This window comes from Gymnoscopelus braueri, assembly GCF_963280865.1.
Source record: "Gymnoscopelus braueri genome assembly, chromosome: 3".
Classification (NCBI taxonomy): Eukaryota; Metazoa; Chordata; class Actinopteri; order Myctophiformes; family Myctophidae; genus Gymnoscopelus; species Gymnoscopelus braueri.
In genome coordinates, this window is record NC_137612.1 from 50234694 (window position 1) to 50249163 (window position 14470).

The 14470-nt window shown below is 40.0% G+C and overlaps 1 protein-coding gene across 4 annotated transcripts; it reads right to left on the reverse strand.

The window, feature by feature from the left end:
• Positions 1 to 277: 277 nt before the first annotated feature.
• LOC308079895 (GTPase IMAP family member 8-like) lies at positions 278 to 13465 on the reverse strand. 4 transcript variants are annotated; one of them, XM_080421519.1, is made up of 7 exons: positions 13437 to 13465; positions 11587 to 11677; positions 9986 to 10080; positions 9330 to 9423; positions 8056 to 8103; positions 2540 to 3145; positions 278 to 2133 (listed from the first exon to the last, which is right to left on the reverse strand). In XM_080421519.1, the coding sequence occupies exons 4-7, from the start codon at positions 9382 to 9384 to the stop codon at positions 827 to 829; spliced, it is 2016 nt and encodes a 671-aa protein (XP_080277645.1). In that variant the 5' UTR covers positions 9385 to 9423; positions 9986 to 10080; positions 11587 to 11677; positions 13437 to 13465; the 3' UTR covers positions 278 to 826. The 4 variants fall into 4 exon arrangements, with proteins under 4 accessions (XP_080277645.1, XP_080277648.1, XP_080277647.1 ...); XM_080421522.1 differs by having other exon boundaries at positions 9978 to 10080; XM_080421521.1 differs by having other exon boundaries at positions 11579 to 11677; positions 13437 to 13453.
• Positions 13466 to 14470: the final 1005 nt, after the last annotated feature.

Consider the following 14470-nt stretch of genomic DNA (forward strand, 5'->3'; position numbering starts at 1 on the left):
AATAATACATAGATAAGAAAGGACATAGTCTATGTTAATAATCAATAATACATAGATAAGAAAGGACATAGACTATGTTAATAATCAATAATACATAGATAAGAAAGGACATAGACTATGTTAATAATCAATAATACATAGATAAGAAAGGACATAGACTACGTTAATAATCAATAATACATAGATAAGAAAGGACATAGACTATGTTAATAATCAGTAAAACCTAGATAAAAAAGGACATAGACTATGTTAATAATCAATAATACATAGATAAGAAAGGACATAGACTATGTTAATAATCAATAATACATAGATAAGAAAGGACATAGACTATGTTAATAATCAATAATACATAGATGAGAAAGGACATAGACTATGTTAATAATCAATAATACATAGATAAGAAAGGACATAGACTATGTTAATAATCAATAATACATAGATAAGAAAGGACATAGGTTATGTTATGTTAATAATCAATAAATATGTCAAAGTCAGGAGGAGAGATGGGTGAGGACTGGTGACAGCCAGCTTCATGGTCAACAGCCTGGTCACTGGAGACGATCAACAGCTGAGTCATCTAGTTAAATAGCAGATCTGCAAGTCGTTGTGAGCTTCACATAATCAATACAACATTTTACTAATTAAACACATAGTTTTACATAAAAAATTACTAATTAATCAGAGTGCTTCCATATCTGATTTCATTTGTCTTAAGAAGAAATCTTAAACTTTATTTCACAATCAAACCATGTTGATTGACTGATGAGTATATTATAATCAGTTACACAGCATGTTTTTTAAATGTGTATTCTACATAATGATCTCAGCAGATGGAGCACATCTTTGGAGTTCCGTATCTTTCGTCCAGTTCCTTCTTGTATTCTTTTTTTAATTCATTGAATTGCTGTTCCGCTTGTTTTCTGGCCTCATCTTCATATTCTTTTTTCTGTTTTTCATATTCTTTCTGACATCTCAGTCGTTCCTTTTCTTCTTCTTCTTGTCTGCGCTGATCCTCTTCCCTTCTTTTCTTTTCATGTTTTTCCTTTTCCTTTTCAAGCTCTTTCTCAAGCTTTTTTATTTTCTTCTCGTCTCCTTCTTTTCTCTCTTTATCTTCCTTGGTTCTTTTCTTCTGCAATTCTTTTCGTTCCTTCTCCCAAGCCTTTTGTTGTTTTCTCATTTCTTCGGCCCCTGATTTTTTCTCTTTCTCTAATTTCTCAATTTTTTCTTCCCAGTTCCTTCGTTCAGTTTCCTCTTCTTTCTTCTCTTTTCTCTCCTCCTCTTCCAATTTTTCCTGTTCTTTCTTTCTCTCCTCCTGCTCTTTCTTAATAGAATCCTCCTTTTCTTTAAGTTGTGCCGCTCTTTTCTTTCTCTCTTTTTCAATCTCAGCTTCCATCTTTTTATTCAATGCTTGCATTTGTTCTTCATGTTTTGTTTTCAGGGCCATCATCTCATCTTCCTTCTTCTTCAGAATATTCTCCATTTGTTTTTTAATGGCTGCTTCAGCTTCCTGGAACATCTCAGTGGTGTAGCACCCCTCTCCATTCTTCTTCACCATCTCCTGAACCTTCATCAGCAGATCACTGACTTGCTTACGGTTGTCTTTATCATAGTTGTTGAAGACGTGGTACCTTCCTCCACAGTCTGCAATCAGCTTCTTAAATGAATCATCACACTCCTCTTCGATGTAGTCCTCAATGGACTGACCATCTTGCTTTAATGTGTCTCCTCCTGTGAAAAGAATGATTGTGAAATTCTTGGAATTGTTTCCAAAGGCTTCCTGGATCAGCTTCAATGTATCTTCATCCTCTGTTGTGAGTCGGCCGATTTGAACCGCCAACAGGAACACATGAGGCCCCGGTGACAGCATACTGATGCATTTTGTCATCTCCTGATAAACCTCTTCCTGAGACAGATTTGTATCAAGCAAACCAGGTGTATCGACTACAACAACAGGACGGCCATCTACCTCGCCATGTGCTTCATCACAACTCTTGGTGACAGACTTTTGACCGGATGTGGATGGAAATCTATTCTTCTGACCCAGAATAGTGTTTCCTGAGGCACTTTTTCCATTGCCTGTCTTCCCTACCAGCACCATCCTGAGACAGTCTCTGCTCTGATGGTCATCACCTGAAATATCAAGAGATATTGATTTACTAGTACAATTGTTACATAGCCAAGGTGATTCTAAAATAATGATACTCTGCAGCTCATTGTATGTTCAAGCTGCACAGACAGAGAAAGCAGTTTTGACCTATAGTGTACCGAGTGTACTTGAGATAATTTCCAGAGTGGTACTTCAGTACTACTATAGTAGTTGCTGGAAAATCAGAAGGCTAGAGAGGGAAGGTATTTGCAAAACAATGCCTAGTAAATAATGTGCATTTTTATCCTAGAGATTTTGATGAAGTGCAGTGGTGAATCTGAATCTTTTTAAAAGTAAAAATAAGAAATCTATTTACGTTTTTTCAACAGATTATCAATATGCACAAGAGATGAATTATGACACACAAAAGCCAACAAACTAAATACTCACTAGTGCTGTTTTTTTTCAACTTTTTAAGCTCTGCCTGTAGCTCGGTGATGAGTTTGTCTTGTTGAATGTGTTTTTCTATCTGGGCCTTGAGCAACATGTCTCTTGTGAAGCAGGGTGGTCTACCGTCCTTTTCTACAACTTTCAACAACTTAGGAACTTGTTTGCTGTCCTTAATGTTGAAGACAATGGATTGGATTCCACACGTCTGGATGTCTGTGTCTTCATCTGCTGGAGTGGTTGAATCAGACTCTACAGTACGCAGAACCATGGTGAAGTCATTGACCTCTGAGCTGAATACATCCTGGATGCTCTGTAACTCTCTCTTGTCTTCATCGGTGAGAGGACCCAGAGGAACGGCCATCAGGAAGGCATGGATGCCTTCAGGATCACAGAGAGAGACACATCTCCATGAATTTTTCATAAATGTCTCCTTAGATGTTTCACACAAGGAAGGCAGATCCACCAGGGTCACCCAGCACCCACAGACCTCCTCCTGCACCCCCTCCTGTATCGGCACACACCCTGTAGAGTCTTTGGCTTGACCCAGAATGGCGTTGGCTGCAGAAGTCTTCTCAGCCCCTCGTCTGCCACACAGCACCAGGTTCACTGGGACAAATTGTATGAAAATCATAGATTCAGGGAGCTACTCCAGATTGGTCTGAACAAGCTCTGGTCCATAGCGTTAGAAGAAGTTCTCCTTAACGCCATGTGACTTTTCGGGCATTACCCGCATACGCCCGGTAGCACAGCCTCTCGACTGTAAAAATTTAAAAATATACATTCGCTGCTCACCAAAAAAAAGACGGTTTTAATATGTTGAAAGCCTACACTCCTTGATGGGAACACTCTGAGCCCCCCACCTCATGTCTAAACTTTTTGGCATTTTTTTCTCTCTCTCTCTCGCTGCACGAACGTTCCGTTGAATAGATCCAAATTTTACATTCAATCAAATGTTTACATGTTGACATTATTGAACTGCAACTGTGTACACTCTAAAACATTGTTGTCCAGACTACTACAGACTGTAAGTCGGTAGATCAGTCAGTTATAAGGTGTGAAAAAGCACATGCAACTCTCTATGGGGCGAGTGTGGAGTTCTCTTCATGTTTGAGTAAAATGGTGACGCCACCCTTGGCTTTGGTGTAGCGAAATTAAAATACCATGTCGATGTTATTTCTCATGAGTGCGCTACTGCGTCCTAAGCCAAGGGGGCGTCACCATCTTACTCAAACGCGAAGAGAACTCCACACTCGCCTCTGTGTGCTTAAATCCTTTGAGAAATCATATCAATACAGATGACCACACAGCAGGGGGCTTACAGGACATACAGTAGGCACAAGGGTATACTTAAAATAAACTCTATTTAGACTATTTTGGTTTCTCATATCGGTCTTATTTAATGTTAATACATACTGTAAACAGGGCGTGCTTGCAGTGTGGTGCACACACAGCCATCATGGCATTTTGTTCTAATGAGCAATTTATTATGAATGGCCTTGGGCATGTAATGAGTGTTGGCCTCTGCGAAGTAATCCAACTTCATATCTCTTTTCAAGTGATAACAGTCTAGGATAGCAGTCTATCCTGTCGAACGGTTGTGCCATGATTCAGTTTGCCTTCTCCTTAGACAAAAGCTTCTCCAAGAGAAAATCTCACAGCTGGTGTTTGAATGAGATGAGCCACACATTCGCACGCACAGTCACTCACTTTACTGGGTCTGCATTTTGAGCACTGTATCCAGACAAAATAACCCCCCCCCCCCCCCACTGCCCCTCCTAGCAAGGCTAAACAGCCAACCAGAGCCCAACAAGAGCCTGACGTTAGTCTATAGTAGTCAGGACAAGGCAGTTTGGTGGGTTTAGGGGCCTTAAATCCTACAAACAAATCTGAAGGAATCGTGCAATCTCAGCTCCCCGCCATTGTCTTGTCCTTAGGTCAATTAGGACAACAGGATTTTCTGAAAGACATCTTGACAGTTTTACAATTGTCTCCACCAGGCCAAAAGGCATGGCGAGAGAGTATGTTTTACCCTCCGTCCGTGTGTGTGTCTGTGTGTGTGTCCTGTCCGTGTGTTACCAGCTAATCTCAGGCACCGTTGGCCCGGTCGCTGCGAAACTGTGCACACACACTCCCTGGATGCCAATTCAGAACCTCTGCCTCAATTCTTTCACATGGGCCTGTTATAGTGCCACCTGGAGGCCGATTTGTGCAAAACCCATTTTTTTACATTACTCCTACAGATTGTATCCAAACGTCATGCAAATCGGTACACAGTATCTCTATAGACGAATCCACAGACGCGCTGCCTGTAGCTGCCTGTAGGCGGCCATTGCTGCGGTGTCGCGTCCGCGGAGCGTTGACACCGCAGCAATGGCTGCGCGCAGGGCAGCGCTCCGTGGATTCGTGTATAGTCATGTGATCAACACGGATCTGTCCGATTTCCCATATTCCATCCTCATTGGCTAAGGTTCGCTTCCAAAATTTGCAGGATTGGTGCGTTTGGAAGAAAATGCCTCAAATCATGAACGCAGCTTGCGATTTCCGTGAAATTTCACAAACACATTCCCACTAGGCCAAGGAAGAAATGCCACCCTTTTTCACATTGGCCTGTTATAGCGCCACCAGCAGGTCTAATTTAGCAAAACACATTTTTGGAACAAAATGCCTCAGATCATGAATGCAGTGTCCGATTGCCGTGAACGACCTAAGAATAAATGCCACCCTTTTCACATTGGCCTATTATAGCGCCACCAGGAGGCCACAATAACGTACCTGACCTGGTGGAGACCTGTGCTCCGAGGAGCACTTTTTCTAGTTACATCCTGTATTCTGAGCAAAGCTTTACAAATGAGTATTTAGTATTGCCTTACAGTAGTAGACAATCTATTCATAACTGTAAAATCATCAAACAGAACTGGATTATATTACACAGTGATCCAACTATGAAACAACTGTTCCCTGAACTTCCCACTTGTGTCACTAGAGGGGGCCCTACCCTACAGGATAAACTAGTGCACAGCCATTTACCATCAGACTTCTTGGCTTCACTAACCTGTTGGTAACTTTCCTCGCTGTCACTGTTGTCATTGTAGCAGTGTTTACAAAACAAATAGCTAGACTCACTGATGTGTTTACCAATACAATTCTAAGATTAATAATTTTGCTAAACTTCAACACTTCTTTTGTAGCATATTGCCTTGAATATAATATACGTTGTTGCTTCTATGTGGGAGAAAAAAGGACAACTGAAGACTGACACAGTGAGCACAATCCTACCGTTCACACAAACAACCAAATTATCCTATGAAGTCATAATGACATAAGAGGCAGTGACAGATTTTATTTTTTATGTCATATTCAAACAGTGTATATATAGGTACGCGCACGCTCAGTCCGGGCGCACATGCACACGCGCGTGTGCCCACCCGCAACTCCCTAGGCCCAGCCTCGGCTAGCGTTCTGGCTACGTCACGGCAGTCAGACCATCCCCTACGCAGCCTGAGTTCAGATCAAATTGACCGTTTTTTCCTGCTATTCCATTGGCCACTGTCTCCCCTCTGCGCTCCAGACGAGCTGACACCTTCTCCCCGCACAGCGGGGCACAGCGGGGGTACCATTGTCTTTTAAATATCGATTAACATTTCAATCCCACTCAGCTCACATGTTGGCTATAGTGACTATACCTTTCATTAGACTACAGGCAGAAAAATAATAATATAGGCTAACTGGGAACGTGAATGTGTAACTTGGAACGGTAACGGCAGATCCTGTATATAAAATCTTTATGACAAAAACGGATAAAAGAGTGCGATCGCTGTAGCGGTACATTACACTCTTGAGTGAAAAATGGATAGCCTATATTAATGATTATAGATTAATGATTATAATGGATAGTCTATATGAACGATTATAGCCTAAAAATGATTCACTGGTAGCGACAAAGTAAACAATATTTACTTAAGTTACACAGATTAACTTTTCAAAGTTAAATGTATGCCTGCTGTCAGTCTGAAGCCCTGTGCCCAGACGAGAATCAAATGGCTTGGTCGCTGAAGTGAAAGATACACGGTTCATACATTTATAGATTAAGTCCATGACGCATCACCGCCAGACCTTCTACACAGGTCAAAACGGCTGTTCCGCCTACGTCACAGACAATTTCTTGGATTCAAGAACACTGAACATTTTGCTCTACTGCCTACTGTCAGTGTTGCCAGATTGCGAGAGAAATAAGCAGCCAGGTCTATGAACATTTTACTGCATGCGAAAGCAAGCGAGTTGTTGTCCGCACAAGTTTATACAATGGATGGAGAGCAATGTTTTTATCTTTTGAGTTCACAGAAAAACAAGCCCAAAGTCGCTTATAATAAGCAGACATGGCAACACTGTGAGAGAAAGACGTTCTAACCACGCACAATTCATCCATTGCGCAGGGAATAAACAACCAATTACAATAATTTCACATTCTCTAACATGTTGGTGATACATGTTGGTGATCAAATATAGCAAATACGCCAGGTTCCTAGCTGACAGTGAAATGCAAATGATCCGTTAACTAGAACAATGACGGTATCCAGGTGGTCTGGAGGGGTGAAGCCTCTCTGGCCGGAGGAGAAAGGGTGAGAGCGGTCAACATAGCCGTTAAATAACGTCAGGGATGGTATGAGTATGGCTAATTTCATATTTAGAAAACTTTTCAGATGAAAAAAAACGGATGATTTGAATCGAATATTTAGGAAAAGTCATGGAAGGGGAACCTTCTGAGACCTTCATGAGAAAAGATAATCCACTTCAAAGTCTCAAAACCGGTTAGATTGACCATTTTAGACACGCAAGTGTTAAAAGCCAGGACTGAATGATGACGTGTATTGTTTTTTCCGTTTCTCTAATGTCCTTAATCCCTATAGATCTAGTTGTTAACCACACTGTTAGACCTTGATGAAGACCTAAAGAGTTGCTTTGCTCAAAACAAACTAATGTTTTGTTCACCTGAAGACTGATTCTTTCCTGGATAGACTGCACTACTGTAGGACAAGCACTGCTTCTTGGATTTGTGTTTCATACAGTATACCTCCCGTTCCACTAAAGATCTCATGAACCTCTTCAGACTCCTATAGTTTGTGTCAATGTACAGATTTGTTGTTTTAATATATTATATTGTTTAGACTGATGATAGATTCTTGGTTTACCTATGATCCTAGATTACTATTTATATGCATTTGAAGTATTACCTCGTATTTAGCTGCTTACTGTAAATCGCTCTGGATTAAGAGAGTCTGATAAACCTAAATTGTAAATTGTATTGTAAATTGAACCCAGAAAGTGCTTCCTTCCTTGGTGTTAAACATAACTTTACAAATTCACTTCATCATGTGAGACCAAGTGTGTTCAGCTGTATCAGAATAAATGATTAAAACTATAGGCTGAGTGGAACTTCAAATATTCCTGTATAGGTGTTGCAAAAATATCAAATATTTACAAATAAAACAATTCTTATTCAGTTCAGCTTTACTCACTTCTAGGAGGCAAGTCCATGCTGGACCATTTCACAAGAGCCCGACCCTCTGTAACAATATAAAAGTAAGAAAAATACAGTTCAATCAATATTCAAAATCATGTCTCTTTTCAATACATTCTGAATATTTTAAACCCTTTCAATCTCAATTCCTGCACCAGCAGAGCAAATGATTTCACAGATTTATCTGGTTTCCAGGCTACTGTATAACACCAGCAGCTCTTTCTTGACCATGTGTTGTAGTTTGCAGGTTTTGCCATGGTGCTAAAAATAGATATTTTGGTGCCATGGTTTGATCCGGTTTGGCCCGGTCGTTGTGAAACTGTGTACACACACTCCCTGGATGCCAGATCAGAACCTCTGCCCAAAATCTTTCACATGGGCCTGTTATAGCGCCACCAGGAGGCCGATTTGTGCAAAACACATTTTTGGATATTACTCCTACTGATTTTATCCAAACATCACGCAAATCGGTACACAGTATCTCTATAGTCATGTGATCAAGACGGATCTGTCCGATATTTCATATTCCATCCTGATTGGCTAAGGTTGGCTTCCAAAATTTGCAGGATTGGTCCGTTTTGAACAAAATGTCTCAAATCATGAAAGCAGCGTGCGATTTCCGTGAAAATTTGCACACACATTCCCACTAGGCCGAGGAAGAAATGCCACCCTTTTCACATTGGCCTATTATAGCGCCACCAGGAGGCCAAAATAACCTACGTGACCTGGCGGAGACCTGTGCTCCGAGGAGCACTTTTTCAAGTTTATTTTTGGATTTGGTTTTAACTTTGAACAATACCCAACCTCTAGGTCAGTGGTTCTCAAAGTGGGGTCCGCAGACCCCCAGGGGTCCATGAGGGGGTTCCAGGGGTTCCCCAGCAAAATTAGTTAACCCGTTAAAACCGGGAAAGCATCTGTGTCATTTTAGATTTTAGCTATTATATACAGCAACATACGTTTTGTTCTGAAAACTTTTAGGATTTTAGAAGAGTGGTTTAGAACAGTGGTTCTCAAAAATAGCAGATATGCAACAACATTTTTAGATGGGGGTCCGCGGCCAAATATATATATATCAATTTGGGGGTCCTTGGCACGTGATGGTTTGAGAACCACTTTAACCCTATACACATAGGCTATTTGAAAATCTAACAAACTGTGAACTTTTTCATTGCACATTCCGTTCAATGTTGAAAGCAATATAGAAGCTATTTCATAGTTTACTGTTGAGGAAAGAAAAACAATATTAATATATATATATATAACTGGACTCACCATGTTTCACCAACTGGGGTTTTTGTTCAAGTTGCAAGTATGTTGAGTCAGCCATGATGTCACACTGATGGACTCACAGGAACCATGAATTAAACTGTTGGGAAAAAATAAGACATAATATTTGATAACACTACATAAACACTGTTCTGCACAAAGACCACAAAGGAAACAAGTCCCCAGGACTTTTTTGTGTTATCCTTATAGCTTTAATGTTACCATGTGATGTTTACATTTCTGACTAATAAAGTATTCAATCAATCAATCAGTCAGAAGGGCCCCATGGGATGTTATGCTCAAGGCCTCAACAGTATCAACAATAGCCTCTGCTCACAAAATGATAAATATGTAGTTTTTCCATGTCTAGAACGGGTATCTGCAAAACCTTTTGGGTATGAGATCTATTATCAGTTTTTTTAGACAGGTGAGATCTACCTTCACCAGACAGGGACAATAACACCGCTTTTACATCTTATTTTCTGCTAATTCAAATAATGAAAAGAGAATAAGTCAATATGAAAAAAAGGCCAGATAAATTATGAAAAAGGTGTATTTAGTTTTTTGTTACCCCTTTTTCTCCCCAATTTAGTCGTTATGCCAATTGATTCCTCCCCACACACATTTCTGTGTCTTGTCACTGCTGTAACCTACTGACTCGCCTGCCAGCTGATTGAGGAGCCCCCACCGGGAGGACGTAGAACCCACAACCTCCGGGATGGTGTCAGGCTCTTTACCACTGCTCCACCTGTTCCTGCTGATGAGACAAATACATTCTTAAAATACTGCAAACTGCGCATTATAGTTGTGTACATCACGTTTCATTTCAGCATCAATTCATTCATTAACAGGCAGAGGTCAACATGTCCGTACACGGACAAACGTGTCTGTGCCTGTGGCACATTTTTTATTTAGAAAAAAACCCCAAAAAATCCCAAATAACCCCATAAATCTAAATATAGCCTATATATTTTCTTCATTATAATGTAAAAAAATATAAACATAATGTTTGAATAGGCTAACTTTGGTGACTCATAAAGTAACATGCTCATTAATATGTGCAGGAGATTTGTATAGGGTACCTGTACACACAATTGCATCAGGTGAAGCCAACAAGACAGCTAGAAGAAATGATTGCTAATAGCTGCCTCAATTCTGTGAAAATAATAACAAAATGTGCTTTCAATCCTTTGTTGGAGAAAAACTCCAACAATAATTGACTTTAATTATGAAATAATTAAAGTCAACGGCATGCGAGGGACCAAAGTGACAAAAATGGTGCGGGAAAAGAGCAAAAACTGAAAGCATGTCATATGTTCAGAAGGAGCTAAATTCAAAAATGTTATATCCATGTAACTTGATGTATGCTTTTGTATGTGATGCTGTTGTTGACTGGATTTATTTTTTGCCTATAATGGCATGCACTAAAATTGGGATGTCAGGTTTATAGATATTGACTTGTCAAAGGACAGTGTTACTTGCAGGGACAGGAGGAGATGAAGTTCTACCAGCGATGCAATTTTTTTGTTCTACACGGTACCTTCAATAATTGTGGTTTCCATTCAGGTGAACAGGTTTCAATGTTGATGAGAAAGTCTAAGGTATATATGCCCCACATACCAGTACATGATGAGTGATTAATGAAGGGCATGACAGGACTTTTATTGAATGCAGTGTGGAAATCAACAAACTCCGGGCAAACATCCAACACATTTCTAGAACACAATCTAGGGGACCCACAGTGTAAATAAGTCTATGACACACATACTGTTTTTTTTTTAAATCCTTGATTGTCTTTTTAACCTTGTTTGTTGGTTGCAATCAAATCAAATCACCACTGACATTACAAAAGAGTTTGCTTCCCACGCCCTACTTTACCCACAGATAGCTGAAGACTTGTAAGATGGCATTTAAATAAAACTGATCTGTTTTGTATAAATATGTGTGTATTTGTAAACATATCATTTGTAAATCTGCAACCTTGCGTGTGAAGTGTTGATTGTGCATTTGTTAGAAACTATCTGTCACTCTCTGTTGACTGGAAGATAAGTTATTAAACTACCCGCCATTAAATCCTGCCATCACCCGTCAACTATGTGTTTGTTTTCAATGTCAAGTTCCTTTATCTATTGTTCTCATTTTATGCATTATGTTGTTGTTGTTATTTTGTACCCCTTTTTCTCCCCAATGTAGTCGTTATGCCAATTGATTCCTCTCCACACACATCTCTGTGTCTTGTCACTGCTGTAACCTACTGACTCGCCTGCCAGCTGAGGAGCCCCCACCGGGAGAACGTAGAACCCACAACCTCCGGGATGGTGGCAGGCACTTTACCACTGCTCCTCCTGTTCCTGCTGATGAGACAAATACATTCTTAAAATACTCCATACTGCACATCATACTGTAGTTGTGCACGTCATGTTTCATTTCAGCATCAATTCATTCATTAACAGGGTTAACAGACTCCTCTCTGCATCATTGTGCACACAGCTTCTCTCCAGTGGTGGAAAAAGTACTCAAATGTTTAACTTAAGTAAAAGTATCAATACTGCAATATAGAATACTACTAGTCCGGAATTCAAAATGTAGTATTTATTAAAAGTACAAAAGTATTGGCATCAAAATGTACTTAAAGTACAAAAAGTAGAAAGTACTCATTATGCAGAATGTCCCATTTCAGGTTTTCAAATGTATTCTTTGAAAATAGCAGATCGGCGTGTAGATCGGCTATTTTCAAAGGGTCGAAATGTACATAGGGCTGAAGTGGTATATGTTTTGTAATAATAATCAAAATCTACAAAGTAACTAGTAACTAAAGTTTTTAACAAGTGTTACTTAAAAAGATAAAATAAAACATCTGTGTGTGTGTGTGTGTGTGTGTGTGTGTGTGTGCGTGCGTGCGTGCGTGCGTGCGTGCGTTTGAGAGAGTTGTTTATGTGGGTATTTTGGGTGATGTTATGCCATTATACCATTCCCTGCTGCTATCGGACAGACAAGCTTTCTGCATTCACCTATGCTAAGACTGTGTTTTTGTTCTGAAGGCTTTTTAACTCTGGAGAGGGGAGAAGGTAACAGCCCAGGCCCAAGTGGTGACGATAAGTGGTGATTTTTTTTTTCATTTCACTGGTACACATTGGCTGCCAAAGACGCATATCTGCGTTCTAATTAATTTCTCGCCTGGCTGCCAAAGACGCAGATCTGCGTTCTGCGTTTTTTGACCCAAAGACCAAGGAGATATGATTTATCGAAGATTTAAACTCCTATCCACTTCCTTGTTAACTTAAAACTTAAAAAATCTGTATCTCGGCTCCTGAGTACTTTTTTTTTCAATGAAAAATCTCTGGCAGTCTACAGCAAAAAATCTGAAATAATTCTGGCAGATTAGGTGTTAAAAAGATATTAAATTGTAACTTTATAAATGTGCAGATACCCTGTATACACTTATACTGTATGTTGGTTTGTTTACTGTTGAGTGAGAATACAATGTTGCACATTAAGATAATCATCTGGGGACCCCCCACAATAATTTGGGGACCCACCTGGGGGCCCCAACCACCAGTTTGTGAACCCTTAACCTATAGCACATGTTGTCAGTGCTGCGTGTTTGGAATGTTCTGAATCTAGTGAAGCATCAGGATATTATCTCTCCTACCAGCTTTAAAGTTAGCGACATTATGCTGTCTAGTCTGCAAGCATGAATTCATTGCCTGTATACATTTATTTTACCACCATCTAGTTTATTCTGAAATGAAGCATCTGCCCCCCCCCTCTCTCTCTCTCTCTACCTCTACCCCACAAACAACACTCACTCTCACGCTTGCTCGCACAAATGCACACACAGTTTATACGTTGCATCATAAAACCTTAAAATATGTTATAACTTGACATATTATGTCATGTTATAACATATACAAATCTAAAATGGAGGTAGAAATGTATTTCTAAATAATAGGAAGAAGTGAAAAAACTTTACTGTTGAGACAAATAGTTAAGAATATCAATAAAAGATTAATTAGAACTACAAATAATATTCCCAATTTTCTCCTTGGATGATTACTATTATTGATCAAACATGTATATCTATTAAAAGGTTTGTTTCTAGTCTTTACTTACCAACGGATTGTTCCTGCGCCACTGAAGGATGCAAGACAAGTGTACGGTATGTGAGACACCAGCCCTGTATTTACTGTAGACAGGGAGTGGTCTAATAGATCTGTCTCTGTCACGTATTTGCAGTGGTGGCAAAAGTACTCACATGTTTTACTTAAGTAAAAGTATCAATGCAATGTAGAAATACTCCGATACAAGTAAAAGTCCAGAATTCAAAATTTACTTGAGTAAAAGTACAAAAACATTGGTATCAAAATGTACATAAAGTACCAAAAGTAAAAGTACTCATTATGCAGAATGTCCCAAGTTTTAAAATGTTTAAAATGTATAAAAACATTTTGAAAATAGCAGATCTACAAGCTCACAATGAGAAACACATTAAGAAAGAAAGAAAGAAAGAAAGAAAGAAAGAAAGAAAGAAAAAAAGAAAGAAAGAAAGAAAGAAAGGAAAAATACCATTACAGCATCAAAAGTAATCAACAAACTATTCAATAAAACCGGTCAAACATTGGCCAAATTTGGTAACGCTCCTCTATGACGCGGCCCAGGCTTCTGCACTGACTGTTGAGCCTCTCTCTGTCTATCTCCCACTGTTTCTCCATGGTGAGGTGCCTACCTGTCAGGCGGTCTCCTAGCGAGACTCCACATATCCCCCCTTAAGCCCGCCGCTTGGTCCGGGGGCTTCCATTTCCTCCGCTTCGTACATTCTGGAGAGGGCGTCTGCGTGGGGGATGTCCTTTCCAGGCCGTTGTTCTACTTTGAAGTGGTAGTCTTGTAGCTCTAGGAACCAGCGCGTCACCCTGGCGTTTCGGTCCTTGTTGGTGGCCATCCACTTCAGAGGTGCGTGATCTGTGATGAGGGTAAAGGTACGGCCCTATAATAACGGAGGTGGTGTATGGCCCACTTCACCGCCAGACATTCTTTTTCCACCGTGGCGTAATTCTTTTCGTGGTCTAACAGTTTTCTGCTCACATACGTGATCGGGTGCTCCTCGCCATCAAAGACCTGGGCGAGGACTTCCCCCAGCCCCCAGCCCC

Bases quoted from the DNA above. Each gene is read 5' to 3' on its own strand.
- LOC308079895 (XM_080421519.1), bottom strand. From the start codon at position 9,384: ATGGCTGACTCAACATACTTGCAACTTGAACAAAAACCCCAGTTGGTG. The intron at 8,104-9,329 runs GTGAGTCCAGTT...ATATTGTTACAG, and splicing joins ACCCCAGTTGGTGAAACATG to AGGGTCGGGCTCTTGTGAAA. The intron at 2,134-2,539 runs GTGAGTATTTAG...TTGATATTTCAG, and splicing joins GTTGAAAAAAAACAGCACTA to GTGATGACCATCAGAGCAGA.